This window comes from Papio anubis, chromosome 14 (assembly GCF_008728515.1).
Source record: "Papio anubis isolate 15944 chromosome 14, Panubis1.0, whole genome shotgun sequence".
NCBI classification, from domain to species: Eukaryota; Metazoa; Chordata; class Mammalia; order Primates; family Cercopithecidae; genus Papio; species Papio anubis.
The window spans coordinates 45,801,937-45,820,278 of NC_044989.1; the positions used below are offsets into that span (position 1 = coordinate 45,801,937).

Below are 18,342 nucleotides of genomic sequence, written 5' to 3' on the forward strand. Positions count from 1 at the left end.
GCCTAAATTCACACTACCTGGGTGGTCAGAAAAAAACTCAAGTCGAGAATTTAATTTAAGTGATCCCAACCTGGGAGTACCTAAGGGAGTGCAGCAGAAACAAATGCAAATCCTCTTTGAAGCAACTTACCATCAATGCAGGCCTAAATGAATTCCCACAAAGTTCCATCAAAAGAAAAAGTTCACCATAAAAACTGAACAAAAAAGGAAAGAAAGCATCACAAAGCAGAACCAGCAATTACAGTATATAGCAGAAATAAACTTCCAAGGATTCTAGAATTATCACACAGATTATAAAATCAAAGATTTAAAAATCAAAGGTTTAAAAAAAAGACAGGCTTGAAAATTATAGCCAGGAAAAAACTGTAGGAATCATTAAGCAGATATGAAAAACACAGAACTTCTAGATGAAAAATAAAACTAAAATTAAATGGGCCAGGTGTGGTAGCTCACGCCTGTAATCCCAGCACTTTGGGAGGCCATGGCAGGCGGATCATGAGGTCAGGAGTTTGAGACCAGCCTGACCAACATAGTGAAACCCTGTCTGTACTAAAAATACAAAAAATAGCTGGGCATGGTGGCAGGCGCCTGTAATCCCAGCTACTCAGGAGACTGAGGCAGGAGAATCACTTGAACCCAGGAGGCGGAAGCTGCAGTGAGCCGAGATTGTGCCGCTGCACTCCAGCCTGGGGCGACAGAGTGAGATTCCATCTTAAAAAAAAAAAAAAAAAATTGAATGGATGTCAGTTCTCCAAAAATTAAATTACAGACTTAATGAGTTAAAACTACAAAACTTCTACGATTTTCTAGGAGAAAATCATAGTAGCCTTGATTTTGCCAAAATTTCTTTTTTTTTTTTTTTGAGACAGAGTCTCGCTCTGTCGCCCGGGCTGGAGTGCAGTGGCCGGATCTCAGCTCACTGCAAGCTCCGCCTCCCGGGTTTACGCCATTCTCCTGCCTCAGCCTCCCGAGTAGCTGGGACTACAGACGCCCGCCACCTCGCCCGGCTAGTTTTTTGTATTTTTTTAGTAGAGACGGGGTTTCACCGTGTTCGCCAGGATGGTCTCGATCTCCTGACCTCGTGATCCACCCATCTCGGCCTCCCAAAGTGCTGGGATTACAGGCTTGAGCCACTGCACCCAGCCCAAAATTTCTTAAATAGAAAACAAAAAGCAAAAACTATACCAAAAAATTGATAAATTGGACTTTCTCAAAACTAAAATTTTTGCTATTCAAAAGATCCTGTTTAAAAAAAAGTGAAAAGCCACAGACTGGGAAAAAATGTTTACAAAACATACACCTGACAAAGGGCTTAATTCAGAATAAACAAAAAATGCTTATTCAATAATCACAAGGAAAACAATCCATTTGTTTAAATGGGAAGATTTGAACAGATACCTCACCAAAGAAGATACATGGATGGCAAATAAGCAAATGAAGATGCTCATGATCATTAATCACTAGGAAAATGCAGATTAAAACCACAATGAGATATCACTACATATCCACTAGGGCAGCTAAATTTAAAAGGCTGACCGTACCAAGCACTGACCATAACTTCATAATTCCATTGAGGATATGGAGAAACTAGTGTTATGGAATCCTTAGGGTGTCACTTTTCCAGCCAGACACCTCTGTGGCCAGTGGCGCCTTTGTCCGAGTTTTGCTCAAGCTCCCTGGGCTCATTCCACTCACTCAAGCTGGCAGGCTGTGCTTGGCTGGTGCTACTCGCCCGGATCTCACCCTGCCAAGGGTGAGCCAGGCGTAGTGTGGTGAGCAGTGTGTGACTGAACACAGGGTCCGGCCACTGTGCACCGGTAGGTGTGCCAGCTGTGGCAGGGCAGGCGGTGCCATGCAAGGCTGTGGCTGGACGAGATGTATCGCACACAACAACCACTGCAGACACCCACATCTGGACAAGGGGAACGCAGTGGTGCTTGGAAGGTGGGAGACGCCAGGAACCACAGAGTCCCAAAGAGGGTGCCATAGCCCTGGCTTAGGGAGCACCTAGGTCTGGGCTCCCCAAAGGGTTGCAGCTAGCTCTTTTCTCCTTCTCAAGGTCTGCAACATGGCAGGCAGGAGGGCATGTTTCAGCCCTGTTTGTGTTACAGTTCTTTCAGATCCACCATTTGGTGGGACCAGAGTTCTTGTCCCATGTCCAAGAAGAATGAAGTATGTGGACAACTGGAGGGTAAGCAAGGCGGAGAGGAACTTCACTGAGTGACAGAACAGCTCTCAGAAGACCCAAAGTGGATAGACCCTTTCCACAGGCAGGTTGTCCCAATGAGTATCTAGCTCTCAGCAGAGAGGAGACCCACAGTGGGTACCCCCTTTCTGCAGGCAGGTTATCCCAATGAGCGTCCAGTTCTCAGTGGAGAGAAGATGAGCAGTGGGTAGCCCCACTCTGCAGGCAGGTCTCCTGACAAGTGTCCAGCTCTCAGCAGAGAGCAGACCCAAAGTGGGTAGCTCCTTCCCACAGCTGGTAGTCCCAACATCTGTGTCAGTCTGGCTGAGTCCAGGGTTTTTATGGGCTCAGAAGTGAGGAAATGCATGCTGATTGGTCCATGGGTGGCCACGGGCACTGGAAAAAGTACCGTAAGTTCTCACTCCAGGCCACAGAATCCACCCAGAAATGGTAGCCTGGCCTCCAGGATTCATGTAGGCCCTGGCTTGGAGGTTGGGGTTTCACTGAGACCTGCCCCTTGCCACCCAGGAATGTCTGCCTCCCACCACCAACATGCATCCACGGTGCCTGGGCTGTTTGTGCCAGGAGACACCTGTAGGCCTGTGCCAAGCTGCCCTTAGCCATCACCCCACCCCAGCCTCACTCCTGTGTTTGTTGGTGCCCAAAGTCCTGAACAGGCTGAGGCAGGAGGGGCTGGTGTCAGCACTGCCCCGAGTGCATGCACACCTGTCCAGGTCGTAACAGTGCCCAGGCTCAGCCACAACTTTGCTCTGTACTGGAGCAGGTGCTGGGAGCAGGGAGAGACCAGGGAACTGGAGCAGGCACTTCCAAGCCTGCAGGGGCAACACAGGCCTCTGAGAGCACAGGGATGCTCAGGTCCAGAGCTGTAGCTGGGCAGCTGCAACTGCACCCAGGAGCATGGGGCTTCTGCCCCACTAACCTGGTAGGAGGTGGGGCTCCCATCACCTACGGAGCATGCAATCCCAGCCACAACCCCCCTGCTGCAGCTGGTGTCTTCCCAGCAGCTGCTCCAGATGGGCCGCCACTGCCACTACTAGAATTCTAATACATTGCTGGTGGGAAAGTAAGATAGTACAACCATCTTGGGAAAAAGCTTGACAGTTTCTTAAGTTAAACATATACCATACACCACACAACACAGACTTTCCACACCTAGTTATTTACCTAAGAGAAATGACAGCATATATCCATACAGACTTGTAAACGAATGTTCATGCTGCTTTACTGGTAGTAGCAAAAAACCAGCAACAACTTTAATATCCATCAACAGGTGATTGAATAATCGTGATACAGCCAAACAATGAATACTGTTCGGTAATAAAAAGAACCACTGGTTTCTGCAACAACGAGGATGAAATCTCAAAATAATCATGCTCCATGAAAGAAGCTAGCAAAAGATTATATACTGTATGATTCCACCATGTATGAATCTAAAAAACAGAAACTAATGTATAACTACAAAAGCAAAATAAGTGCCCACTATATGTCAACAGATTGAAAATTGCAAACCATTCTAGCATATACTTTTAACAAATGACCCATAAAACTGTATAATTTTTCATGAACATTTTCAACTTTCATTTTTTCATGAACATTTCAACTTCAACTATCACAACTCAGTATGTGATAACTGAGACTTAGCATGGTTACATTCTGCAATTTAACCCCAGTTTAACTTTTTGCTCCTTTGGTAATTAGAATTTGTAGCTTTGGATGGCTTGCCCCATAATATGTGTAAGTATCATGATTCGTAAGGTATTTTAAGGGTAGGGAGAGAAATGAATGAGAGAAAAGACAGATGAACGGGTCAGGTTTCATGGGGTTTATGAATTAGGATATATAGCATGGCATTTGTTAACCTATGGTAGCATGTCGAGGCAAAGAGTATTGGAAGGAACAGATAAGAGGAAATGTGCTGGTAGATATGGCTGGAAAAGGTTTTTCAGGATGAGTGGCTGACAAGATTATAGAAATACCTATCAGATTATCTGTTCAGAAGGTATTAAAAATGACTGCCGGAGAAAGCCTGGAGATTTCAATTTCAATGTAACTTCAAAGTGTTAAGATGAGAAAACATACTTTTCTCAAATAGGCACCTTGAATCGGCAAAATAATAAATGAAATTAACCAGCTGATTAATGATAATGAATAAATGATAATAAAATGAAATTAACCAGCTGATTTTTCTAAAGCACTTGCTATAAATTCCAATTAGATATTTGCATCATTTAAAAACTTCAAAAGCACATAATATTAGCAAACAAATGCAAAAAGTACTTTAAAAGACTAATACACTATAAGTAGAGTTAAATCAGAACTGCAAAATTGGTTCAACTGTAGAAAACAGCTACTATAATTTAGCACACAGGTAGATTTTAAAACCCCATATAATTATAGCAGAAAGGAGAAAACAGATTATAGGAGAAAGACTACCATCCAAAGCAAGTCTTAAATTGCAACAAAATGGGGCTCTTCTGAAAGAAAATGCCTAATGGAGACTATATTCATAAAAGTGCAAAGAAGGGACGAAAGATCCTGGCTAACACGGTGAAAACCCGTCTCTACTAAAAACTATAAAAAATTAGCCAGGCGTGGTGGTGGGCACCTGTAGTCCCAGCTACTCGGGAGGCTGAGGCAGGAGAATGGCGTGAACCTGGGAGGCAGAGCTTGCAGTGAGCCAAGATCGTGCCACTGCACTCCTGCCTGGGTGACAGAGCGAGACTCCATCTCAAAAAAAAAAGAAATTTTTTTTACATATTAATGGGGTCTCCCTAATGTCAAAGATTAGCCCACACTTAACATATTTACTAAAAACAGCCTTAAAAATAGGAGATACCTAACACATTCCATTTTAAATCTTCACAATGGTCTATGGTGCTAACAGGTAAGTAACATTTCCACAGAAAAACATGCTAAAGCTAACAGAGGATTAAAAATATATGGCTAATCAGAGGCAGTAGGTGGCAGGCCTGAACCTAGGTCTGTCTCTATAGCCCACATACTTCTCATCATACCACAGCACCTATTGTGAGGCTCAACTAAAACGGCATCTAATTCATATCCATTAATAAGACTGAACATCTCATGATACCACGATACACAGATTATTTTACAAAAGTGCGATAGACATTATTACTATCCAGTGATAGATTTTACTATCATCCTTATTGCATCAAGGTGAAAATGAACTTTATGTAGGTTTATTAATTTGCATAAGAAAATACTGCCTCTAATTTCACAGCACTTTTAAATACATATAATTTATATTTGTAATAAAAGTACATATATAAACAAACACTCATAAAAAAACATACTATTTATTAAAGCCTTAGTCTTTTGTTGTAATTTATGTTCTCTCACTTTTAATACTGTTTAAAAACCTGTAAGGTAGATATTCTTTTCCCCATTTTAAAAATGAAGGAAAGTGAAGCTAAGAAAGGCTAAGTAACTCTTCAAAACCTGCCTAACTAGTAAATGATTAAAACAAAAGATGAACCCAGATTTGTCTGACCCCACAGTTCATCCTTTCCTTTCTAATACTACATACTGCCTAAAGTTCAATAAAGGGATATTCTATAAGCAAATGCAGAAAAAACTGAAGACATCTTCATGACTTAATATTTTTTATGATTTGAAAGTTGTACTTACAACCGCTACAAATGTATGCAAGATATTTACATGAAATTAACGTGAACGGGTTAAAAAAAAATCAGAGAAGGTACCTGAAATAAACTGAACCAGCTACATCAGTGCTTGTATTAGTTTCTCAAAAGGACTGGGTGCACATTTGCAGTTCCCAGAATAGGGAAGAACCACAGTATTTCCCAGGCCAACTTAAATTACAACAATAGAGGCTGGGCGCGGTGGCTCAAGCCTATAATCCCAGCACTTTGGGAGGCCGAGACGGGCGGATCACAAGGTCAGGAGATCGAGACCATCCTGGCTAAACCAGTGAAACCCCGTCTCTACTAAAAAATACAAAAAACTAGCCGGGCGTGGTGGCGGGCGCCTGTAGTCCCAGCTACTCAGGAGGCTGAGGCAGGAGAATGGTGTAAACCTGGGAGGCGGAGCTTGCAGTGAGCTGAGATCCGGCCACTGCACTCCAGCCTGGGGGACAGAGCGAGACTCCGTCTCAAAAAATAAAAATAAAAAATAAATAAATAAATAAATAATTAAAAATAAAAATAAATTACAACAAGATAAAGAGGGAAAAATCCTGCAGTGGATGTTTCAATCTGTTTCCTTCTTGAATCATGATCCCATGGCACCTATAGTTTGTTCCTGACCTTCTCTTACTCCCCTTGTTACCATGAGTTTGTTTTTCTGACTCTGACTACACTCTTGGCACTCTCGACTATACTAACTGCCTGGCCCTTCCCTTTTGGCCTACTTACACAAATCCTAGAATTCTTCCTGTGTTAGGTTTTACTTTCTGTTGGTTTGTGGATCCTATCAGCCACGTACTCATCAGTCAACTATTCTTTTAGTTATTAGTTTTCTCACTAGCAGTGGGAGATAGCTCTTGAGAACTTTCTGTTAAATATCAGCCATTATAACTACCCTCTCTCCTAGAATTAAATCCTTTAGGACTTAATATTCTACTATAGTTTGGAAAAGGTAGACATGACTATTGAGATCCAAAGAGCAAGTAGGGAAACAATGGTGAAAGAAAGCAGAACTACTACAGATGCAGGGACAAGACTAGAGAAATTGGGTCTCTAATCCAAAGCTATTCACAAGTTATCTGTATGGCTATATGAAATAAAAGTTTGTGACCAAGGGATAAATGAGGAAAGAATACTGGAAATACTTTTTAATTCATAATACTTACCTTGGCTCTCAGTTCTGAAGGGTAATGATTCATAGACTTCAAAGCTTTGGGAGAAGAAGGCTAAGTTATTCGCAGTCTACTAGCTGCTAGCCTGCCTGGTACATCATTCTACTTATTATTCAATAGTTAACTAGAACCCTCACACAATGTATAGCCTAGAAAATCCGATGAAACTGAGCCCTAATGTGCTGCTTCTGTAAAAAGTTTCTGGACTCTGTCCTGCTCTAATCATTCCTATCTCAAATGTCTCCAAGACTCAGACACTTTACATTATCCTGCAAACTTCTCATGAACACCAAGAGGTGATCTGGAGGGCAAAGAAGAAGTACATCTTAAAAAGAGAAGGAAGGATTCATCACAAAAGGAACTTTAAAGTTCCCATGCTTCTCCAAGAAAAGAGACATACATAACAGCCTTACCAGTAAACAACATCCAGTGGTGCAAAATAATTCTTCATTATCAGGTCAGCAAAGTAAGCTTCTGTTTCTCGGCAGGCAGTTCCATTTCCAATCACCACTGTGCTGCAGCTTCAAGTCAGAAACAGAATGACAAACTGAATTTCCAGGCATGCTTTGAAAACAACCAGAGAAAATGTACAGAATGCACAAATACTATTATATGATGTTCTTATTCTCTCATATATACAAGCAACCTGTCCACTGTTGCACAAGAAAAACACAGACTTATATAGAATAAAAGACACTGCCCTGCATTTGGTATAGGAGGCAGCAAAGAAGTATTTTACTGCCACACTATCTCAAAAAAGTCAGCTTTCTTCGCATCAAGAAGGAACCAAAATTAGACATGGGTAAGTCAACTCTGCAGCAATCTAAGCCACAGTAAAATACTATGATTAAATTATATAATACATTGTCAATTTCTGAAACTTCTAACTACAACCACATCTATTCCTCAGATGGAAAGAAGGGAGGGAGGAAGGGAGGCAGAAAACTGGAACAGAAGAATGAACTGCTCACATCTGCCCATATTACCTCCTTCATTTGTGAAGGTAGCAAAGGAAGGGTGCAGCGTTTCTCAAGTCTCCACATGCAGAGTTCTCCAGCAATTTTGCCCCAGCACTGTTTTACATGGTTCCTTCTCTCTCACAAAGGCACCTCCCTTAATCCCTCCCTCCAAATTAGAGGCTTCAAAGGTATCTCTGGTTGGCTGAACCACTGAAATATTCAAAAGATTACTTATTTTCATACTTGAAATTCAGCAAAAGCCTCTTTATTTTCTCTGCCTCTCGGAAGCCTTGTCCACAATGCAAGTAAACCACATCAGTGTGAAGTATCTGACCTTTAAAAAATGAAAAGAATAAGCCATTTTACAAGAAATTACAAAGTGAAACACATCAATGATTTTATTAAGCAAGTTGTAACACAAAAGAAGACTGGCTTGTTTTTTAAAATGAAGTCTGAACTGAGAACAGGAGAATCCCAAAAATGTCAAAGACTACTTCCCTGGAAATCACAACAGTCAGTTTGAGAACGGCAGCTGAAACTGAGAGAGGTTCAGTACAAAGGGTGCCCAGTAGTTCTGAAAGGATTAGAAAACACTGATCCCTATGAACTCTTGAAACTAACTAGTAGAAGATACCTTTCAAGACAAAAAATTCCACACTGAGGAAAAACAATTGGTAATCACATCCAAACTGAGCAAAGTAAAGATAGTAAGAGCAAAGGAAAAAGAAAGCCCAGATAAAGGAAAGCAACAGAGAAGCAGATTCCAGAAAGTATAAACTGTCTCTCAATCCACACAAAATTTTTTCTTTTAATGATTTGGAAAAAACAGAAGAGAAAGTTCTAGAGATATAGAGTGAGAACAGTTTGCCTGACCCAGCCTCTACTGCAAGTTCAAGCAAACTAATGTATAAAACTAAGCAAAAGAAATGCATGATGGTCAAATTCTACATAGAACGATTTTTTTTAAAACAAAAAAAATTTTAAAGGAGTAATATAATGTCCTTACAGAAAGATGTGCCTAATGTATGAGAACAAGCTTCTTAAAAAGAAACATTACAGAAAATAAGAGTAACGTAAATCTGGCTCATGCCTGTAATCCCAGCACTTTGGAAGGCCAAGGCAGGCGATAGCTTGAGCTCAGGATTTCAAGACCAGCCTGGGCAACATGACGAAACTTCGTCTCTACTAAAAATACAAAAAAAAAAAAAAAAACCCAGGCATGGTGGTGCGTGCCTATGGTCCCAGCTACTCATGAGGCTGAGGTGGGAGGATAGCTTGAACACAGGAAGCAGAGGCTGCAGTGAGCTGAGATCGCGCCACTGCGCTCCAGCCTGGGTAACAGAGCAAGACCCTGACTCAGTAAAAATTAAATATATAAAAGAATAACATAAGTCAAACTTAGAAAATCTCAGAAATTAGATGAGATAAACTGGGAATTAATTAGAGATGAAAGAAAAAAAATTTCAGAAATGAAAATCTAAACTAAAAAAATAAAAATAGTAAATGCTAACAGAAAATAAAACAAGAAGTTAAAAGATCAAAAAATTAGAAATAAAGAAGTTCATAGGGAGCTATAAACTATTTTTTAAAGTATCAAATGGAAAGTCTAAAACTGAAAAACCAATCATTTGAACTCAGTAGATGGTTTTAGTAACAAATCAGACATAGCTGAATACAGGATTAATTAACTTAGATGATCAACAGAAAATAAACAAAAAGGAGAGAAGAAACTGAAAGGTATAATACGTATGTAATTGGAGTTCCAGAAAGAGATGCTAGCAGCTCCACAAATCCTAAGTGGAATTCATGCAAAAAAGAAAAGACAAGAAAACCCACACATACACACACACTGAAGCATATCATAAGAAAACTGAAAAACACAAAGAGAAAATCTTAGCAGCCAGAGGAAAAAGACATATTACCTTCAAAGGAACAATAATAACAGTTTGGCTGACTTCTCAACAAAAATTATAGTAGTCAAAAACAAAAAAATGACATATTTAAAATACTGAAAGTACTGCCAATCTTGAATTCTACACCAAGCAAAATATATTCTTCAAAAATGAAAGCAAAACAGAGATGTTTTCAGACAAACTAAAACTAAGACAATGTGTCTCATTAAAAGTAATAACATAGAGTTCTTCAGGCAGAAAGAAAATAATCTCAAATGGAAGCATGGAAATGCAAAAGAAACGAATATCAGTGAAAATGTAAGTAAATAGGAAAAAAATATTGACTGGGCAAAACAATAAAAATGTCTTTTGGTATTCGAAATATATACAGAATTAAAGTGCATCATATACAAATGCATCACAATAATAGAATCTGATGGGAATTAATAGAGTTCAAGTTTGAGCCTAATTAATCCTCAATATCTCTACTGAGACATAGGAAGCATATAAATGATAGTTCTATATTAACGGGTTTGATGAACAAATGAGAGAAAAATGAAGTTTGATTATCTGGTTCCCAATACCCCCATATGTGAGAAAACTACTTTCTAAGTCTTAAAGATTAACATTATTTCCAAATCCTCATGAAATGTATGAAATGAAACTTATAACCAACTAAACAACTTTTATATGGAAAACTGCAAGACAACTTACTGGTAGGAGAAATTATAGCTAATTTGCAACCATGTTTATAACCAGGATCCACTCCCATTAAGGTGCGCCCTGGAACAGGGCTTGTTAAAAGGAGCTGACGAAGGTTCCGTCCAAACATCATTACTGATTCCTTCTCTGCATCTGATGTTAGTTTGGCTCTTTAGAAATAGAAGAAAAGGTTTTTCATTCACCCAAATTTTCTTTCAGAAAAGGAGCATTCATTTTGTACAATTATTTCTCAAAGGATAATTTATTATAACAATATAACTTAAGAGAAAAATATACAAAAATTATATTGACTCTATTTTCACTAATCACAGTAATATAAGATAGCACAAGCAATTCTGAAGCAAGTCTTGTAAGTTTATCATACCTACATTACCTCTCTATCTGCTCTCTACTGTATATAAAACCCATGCTTATAAATATGTGTATATGTGAGAAAGAGAGTGTACACACATTTGAATGTCACATGAGATGGAAACAAAAGTAAGGACAGTGGGCAGGGAGAAAATACCCCAGACAATGGAAACAGCATATGTAAAAGTTCATGGCTCATTATAGAAACAGCAAGTAATTTCGTATGCTAAAGTAAAAAGAAACAGCGAGACAGAAGTAGAGGCAAGAAAAAAACAGATCACAAAGGGTCATGCATGTTCTTCTCAAGAGCTTGGATTCTATCCTGGAGACAAACAAGATCAGCTGAAAGAAGTATACAAGCATGAAATCATGAGATGAGAATTTTGAAAGGGCGATTTATAACATGCACCAGAAAAGACAAGACAGAAGACCAAGATCATCTATGACGCTTGTTCAGTAATCCAGACAAAAAATGATGTCCTCAATTAAAAGTCACCATGGAGATAAAGGGGAGGAAAAATTCAAGTTACAATAAAAGATGGCAAAACAGACAGCACTTTATAACTGACAATGCAGAACTGATGACAGAGGTAGATGTGAAAAATGACACATGGATGAATGATCATGGCAGTCACGGGAATAAGATATGCAGAAGTAGGCTATGCATAGTATACAGTCAACCAAATTAAGTGACTGCAAAATAAAATAGTCTAAAAGACAAACCAAGTGGGAGTTTCCTCCTCTTTAACTGTTATTCAGGTAAGTATTCCTATCAGGAGGCGTATCTGTAGATAATACCTGCAAACTAACTTATAAAGGGAAATAAGTTATATTTCTTTACGGGCATTTTAGAAAAAGAAAAAGAAAGTACTCTTGCTTATGTACTGCTAACAGAATTCAGAAAAGGTTTATACATTAAATGATCCCACATCAAACTGTTTGCATTAAACCTTAATGAAATTATTCCACATGCAGTGAAGCTACTCAAATCAAAAATATATGCAAAAAATGTCAAAAGTGCCACTAGACATAAGCAACATGAGAAAACAACAAAAAGAAAAACATACAAAAAGAAACTGATATTTTAAATAACAAATTTTCCTTCAGGAAGAACCAAATTCCTAATTTTTAAAGTGTATGCCCTAGCTCTCAAAAGCAAGAGATGTTAGACAGCTTGAAATGAAATACAATTCTAAAAGGAACAATATTTTCAGGCTACATCTAGGCTAAAATGGATGTAACAAGAGATTAAATGACTTTGGTAAAAATAAATTGGACAACAGGACTATGTGTCTTTTTTAATAGTACCTGCTCACTCCCTGCTCTGAACCAATCTTAACTCAATGGTCAAGTCCAGCAAAAGAGAAACAAGCCCTACATTGGCTGCTAAAAATTCTAGAGAGGTTGAAGAGATGGCTACAAAACTACAGTTCTCAAGTCGCCCTTGCTGAAACTTACAAATAAATGAGAATGAAGACAATCTATAATACTTTGGAAGGAATGTATTAGGGAATGTCTAGTTTCCAAAGATTGGGTACAAAAACAAGGGTTACAGAGAAGTAAGAAAGAGGAGTTTTGCCTCCCTACATTTCTTTTCTTTCCATCTTCTGTCCTCTAAACAATTCTAAACCCCACCTCTTTTGCAGTTTTCATCTTTATTACTTAGTCCTTCTATTAGTCCATTCACGTTGCCATTTTAATAATCTCCTAATATTTATCATTGATGATAATTTTTCATCCAAATAACTCCCATTTGTAGTTAAAAACAAAGTAATTGACTCATCACGTACCCTACTGATTTCCTTATGCTTTCTTTGGCTCTCTTACCTCTAAAAACACCTCCAACTAACTTCTCCATTAACTTCTCAGTTCACTTCTGCCAAGCCAAATTTCTAATCAATAAAACCACTTGTTTAGCTTGGTTTTCAAATTGCAAGACTAGTATCGTAGGATTTCAAGGGGTGCACATTAAGTGGTCAAGATTTGAAAAATATATCATAATTAAGAACTATTTTTATGATCTATGCATGTGAAAGCATCTACAGATTGAAATCAAGCCTTAACTTTAACACTTTGTGATGCAGACTAAATTTTTTCAATTGGTTGATCAATCAACATATACTTGCTACACACTGTAATGGGACTAGTACCATATAATAATAAGCAGTACACAAAATTAAACAAGACAAGATATATACCTGAATTCTCTACAGAGAAGAGGATAAATAAGGCGTTTAAAGGAATCATTCAGTGAATCACGTAAGATCTTCATTAACTCTGGCCTTGCAAAGCCACGTGGTCTCCACCTGCAAAACAGAAAAGCCCACACTAAAATTGATGCAACAACAAATAAGGCCATAAAAGGGCTCCCAAAAAGAAGGGAGGTGGAATACAGAAGGGGGTAAAACCCTTATTGAAGTCAAAGTAACATAATCTGCAAGGAAAGGCTGTGGTATCCGGAAATTATTACTATGACATCTGGAGTTTTTATTTTAAAAACCCTAGTAACTATCTATGGTCAGATATAAAACAAGGAAAAAATTTCCTCTTCAGTAAAGGGTCTCCAAAGCATTATTAATAATGGCCAAAATCTTAAGATACAAGAAAGGCACCAAAAAATTACTACAACTCTGCTACAGACTGAATGGATCTGTCCCTCCCCAGATCCATACCTTGAAGATGGGGCCTTTGGGGGATAATCAGTTTTAGACGAAATCATAAGGTTGGGGATCTCATGATGGAATTAGTGCCCTGATAAGAAGAGATAACAGAGAGCTTGCTCTCTCTCTCTCTTTCTCAACCATGTGAGGACACAGGAAGAACACAGCTGTCTACAAACCAGGAGGGAAGCCCTCACCAGAAAATGAACCAGCTGGCATTTTGATCTTGGACTTCTCAGCCTCCAGAAGTATGAGAAAACAAATTTCTCTTGTTGAAGCCACATAGTCTACGGTATTTTGTTATGGTAGTCCAAGTTAAGACAGCTACTGTATCCTTTTTTTTCCCCTTTCTTTGTCTTTTTCTGAGAGTTAAAGTACACTGAGCAAAGCAGAAATTCTATTTTAACCCTTGCCTCTTGCCATTTTTGAGTAGAACTTACTCTATTGCTCAGGCCACAGTGCTCTACCAGGCAGCATCTGCATATGTAATGAGGAGTATAAATGCCACAGAATCAATTGTTAATGAACACTGGAGAAAGAATAGAAGAGAAAAAGCACAAGCTAAAAGGACAAATGTAGCCTCACTGAAATTGTCCCTATAAACCTTATAAAATTAATCAGGAAAGAAGGGAGGGCTAGAAATGAAAAGAAACCAACCTGGTAGCACATTCAACATTAATCATGAGGTCAGCTCACTCTCTGACCTGCTTCCTCATAGTTGTTTGGTGCCTACTGTCCTAGAATTACACAGACCCTGTTACTAGATTTTAGCTTCCCTTAACTGCTTTATAGGTAATAGCCTGAACATTATGAAATGTTAAGTTTTCCATTTGAATACTCTTTCAGGTCCTGTGTACCAAAGAAACCACTGACATAAGCTAGTATGAAAGACCCACAACCAAGAAGCTGACTCACCAAAGAGTACAGTTTCCATATCCTGATGATTTTATCCCCCTCACCCCAACCAATCAACGACCACAATTTTCAGGTTCCTTGCCCTCCATGATCCCCTTAAAAATCCTAGCCCAGGCTGGGCACAGTAACTCACATCTGTAATCCCAGAATATGGCCTCCCAGAGGCCAAGGTGGGAGGATCACTCGGAGTTCAAGACCAGTCTGGCAACATAGCCAGACCCTGTCTCTATAAAAAATAAAAATTTAGCTGGATGTGGTGGTGTATGCCTGTAGTCCCAGCTACTTGGAAGGCTGAAGCAGGAGGATCGCTTGAGCCCAGGAGGTTGAGGCTGTAGCAAGCCATGATTGCACCACCACACTCCAGTTGAGCAACAGAGACCCTTTCTTAAAAACAAAAACAAAACAAACAAAAAAAACCCCAGCCCAGAACTTTTTGAGGAAATGGATTTCAAGTCCTCCTCCCATCTCCTCACTCAATGCCCTGCAATCATTAAACCCTTTTTTTTTTTTTTTTTTTTTTGAGATGGAGTCCCACTCTGTCACCCAGGCTGGAATGCAGTGGTGTGATCCTGGCTCACTGCAACCTCCACCTCCCAGGTTCATGCCATTCTCCTGCCTCAGCCTCCTGAGTAGCTGGGACTATAGGTGCCCGCCACCATGCCTGGCTAATTTTTTGTTTTTGTATTTTTAATAGAGATGGGGTTTCACCGTGTTAGCCAGGATGGTCTCAATCTCCTGACCTCGTGATCCACTGACCTCAGCCTCTCAAAGTGCTGGGATTACAGGCGTGAGCTACCTCACCAGGCCCATTAATCTCTTTTCTCTGCTACGAACCCTGCTGTCTTGGTGTATTAGTCTGTTACTGCACAGTGGGCATATAAACCTCTTGGTCCTATGATACTATCTACTCTGTTTCATCCATCTATAGCATCTCTGCCCTTGCCCTCTTGAATGAAAATCATTAACAAAATATTAATTAAAGTTACCTTAAGGGTACTCTCATCCCCTTTACTTATCTTAGGCTAGGAAATGAACTAAATTTCACTGAACAAACATTTAAGCACTTACAATGTTTTATTCCAAAGATTACATAATAGCAACTAATTGAATCTCTTCCATAGAAAGTGCCATATAATTTTTAACTTTTAGTGAAAGTGCTTTTAGGCAGGATACATCCTTCCTTCCACCTAAATCCCTGCTGCTCCCTACTGTAACATTTGCCTGAAGGAATTAGGGATACAGAGGAGTAGGATTTCTCTACTCCATTGAAAAAAGGCATGAATTCAACAAATACACCTTTTTTCAATGAAACAAATATTTAAAAAATGTATGGCACAATAAATGTAAAAACAGAAATAAATGTTAAAGATATGAAGAGCTCAAAAGCAGAAGTGACAGCAAACAGCAGTATAATACACTAGTTAAAAGTATGATCTGTTCTGCTCTATTACTTTTTTTTTTTTTTTTTTTTGAGACAGTTGAGACAGTCTCACCTCACTCTGTCACCCAGGCTGGAGTGCAGCAGCACAATCTCGGCTGATTGCAACCTCCACCTTCCAGGTTCAAGCCATTCTCCTGCCTCAGCCTCCAGAGTAGCTGGGACTACAGACACGCACCACCCCGCCCAGCTAATTTTTATATTAATAGTAGAGACAGGGTTTCACCTTTTTGTCCAGGCCAGTCTCGAACTGCTGACCTCAAGTGATTTACCTGCTTTGGCCTCCCAAAGTGCTGGGATTATAGGCGTGAGCCCCCATGTCTGGCCTTGCTCTACTTTCATGGTGGATTTACTTAAGTATATCTGTGCTACTATTTCTTCAACAGTAAAATGGGAGTAATAATAGTCTACTTCATTGAATTGTTGTGAGTTAATATATGCAAGGGACTTATAATGGTGCCTGATACATTCCATGTAAGTTTTGCTGCTGCTGCTATTATTAATTTGGGGAATCCAATGTCAAGAAAGACTTCCCAAAAGAAACATCTGAGATGGGTTTTTTAATGAATTGTAGTTTACCAAGCAAGAAAAAAGAATAAGAGCATTCTGGGAAGAAATCATAGCATATGTAAAAGCTCAGAGGCATGAAAAAGCATGGTAAATTGAAGTAATTATAAGATTAGTGCTTCTAGGAAATAAAGTGGCAAGATCAACAGGAGGGAAGATGAGGGTAGAAAATGTGGCAGTGACTAGATCATAAGGGGTCTTATACACAAACTATAGAGGTTGACCAGGTGGGAGAGAGAACATAGTCCTGAATCATGGAACAATATGCTAGACAGTCCTTAGAGGCAGGAAGACCTAATGGAGCGATTTTTTAAAACGTATATATCTGATTTGTCTCCTAGGGTCATTCCCTTTAAGCCACTGCTTGCAGGAAAAAGCCTGAAATCTTAAATATCACCTACCCATACCCTCGCAAACCCCCAGTAGTCTTCTTCAAGTCTCAAGATCCTCCGTTGGCCTGGACTGCTCTCCTCCCCTTCCTGAACAGAGAGCTGTGGGTCTATTTAATACTTGAGGATGCCTTGATTATACCCATTCAGTTGAACTTAGACCACCAGACCCAGCCCTGAAAGAGAACAGCTTTTTCATTTCCTACATTATAGAAACTCCTTTTTGCTCCTTACACCAAAACAATTCCTGCCCTTCACAGGCTTCCTGGGATTTATTGAAGGCACTTAGCATAATAAGGGACCTGAAATAGCATAGTAAATTCACAAACCCTGTTACTTAAATCTTTAAACTTAAAGAAAATATGATGGGTTTGCCTTACAGGATGTCATCCCAAAACTTGATTCTTCCTCTAATTCAATAGTTAAATACATCTGAATAAAACTAAGGAGGATTCACTTAAACCAAATCGTACACTGCAAAACACATGCTATGCATGTTGCATACAATGAAGCACAAAATTGAGGTGAGGGATCACAAACTCCTCCAAAGAAATATTCTCTACTTTGGCAAAGAAATATGCTCTCCCCACTCCAGTTGTCAGATAAAGATAGGCTCTCTCCACTGTGCTTTTTTCCATATTTGAAAGACAGACAGTTTCCCTTAAATCTACACGAAAAACAGCAGCACAATTTTAGAGAACAAAAATTAACTTATCAAGTCAAAGACACAAAAATATGAAAACTCAAAAAGACAAGTTCTGAAGCCAGGTGTGGTTGTGTGTGCCTGTTGTCCCAGCTAATGTGAAGGCTGAGGCAGAAGGATTGTTTAAGCCCAGGAGTTTGAGACCAGCCTGAGTAACATAGTGAGATAATGTCTCTATAAAGAAGTTTTCTTAATTTTTAAAAAAAGTTTTCCTTAAATATGTTTTTATTTAAAGAGCAAATACCGAAACTTAAATTTCTGAGGTTCTCACAAACACAGCAACTATTTCAGCATCTAAAAAGCTTAGAAATCTTCTTCATATTTACCTTGTACTAGTAACATACAATTCCAAATGAGGAATTGTTCAGTTGCTGAATTTGGACCTAAATATTAGTTTCAATACTAATATATTAGCATTAAATTCTTCCTTGTTATGCTAATTAACTTATGTAATAACAAGATTGCCATTTAAATCATTATTTGCCCTATTACATAGTTCTTAATATATTTATAATTTGAGAGTAACTATATCATCTACCTTATTGTTCAAGCCACACAATTTTTTTTTTTTTTTTTTTTTTGAGACAGAGTTCCACTCTTGTCGCCCAGGTTGGAGTGCAACAGCACAATCTCGGCTCACTGCAACATCCACCTCCCGGGTTCAAGCAATTCTCCTGCCTCAGCCTCCGAGTAGCTGGGGTT

The 18,342-nt window shown here is 39.1% G+C and overlaps 1 protein-coding gene across 1 annotated transcript in view; it reads right to left on the bottom strand.

Moving 5' to 3' along the window:
• The window catches only part of SRBD1 (S1 RNA binding domain 1), a 220,320-nt gene that overhangs the window by 149,875 nt on the left and 52,103 nt on the right, over positions 1–18,342 (bottom strand). The window contains exons 11-14 of the mRNA XM_021924804.1: positions 13,167–13,274; positions 10,609–10,766; positions 8,246–8,336; positions 7,457–7,564 (exon numbers count right to left, since the gene is read on the bottom strand). Coding sequence (XP_021780496.1) covers positions 7,457–7,564; positions 8,246–8,336; positions 10,609–10,766; positions 13,167–13,274 — 465 coding nt within the window. The remainder of the gene's footprint in view (positions 1–7,456; positions 7,565–8,245; positions 8,337–10,608; positions 10,767–13,166; positions 13,275–18,342) is intronic.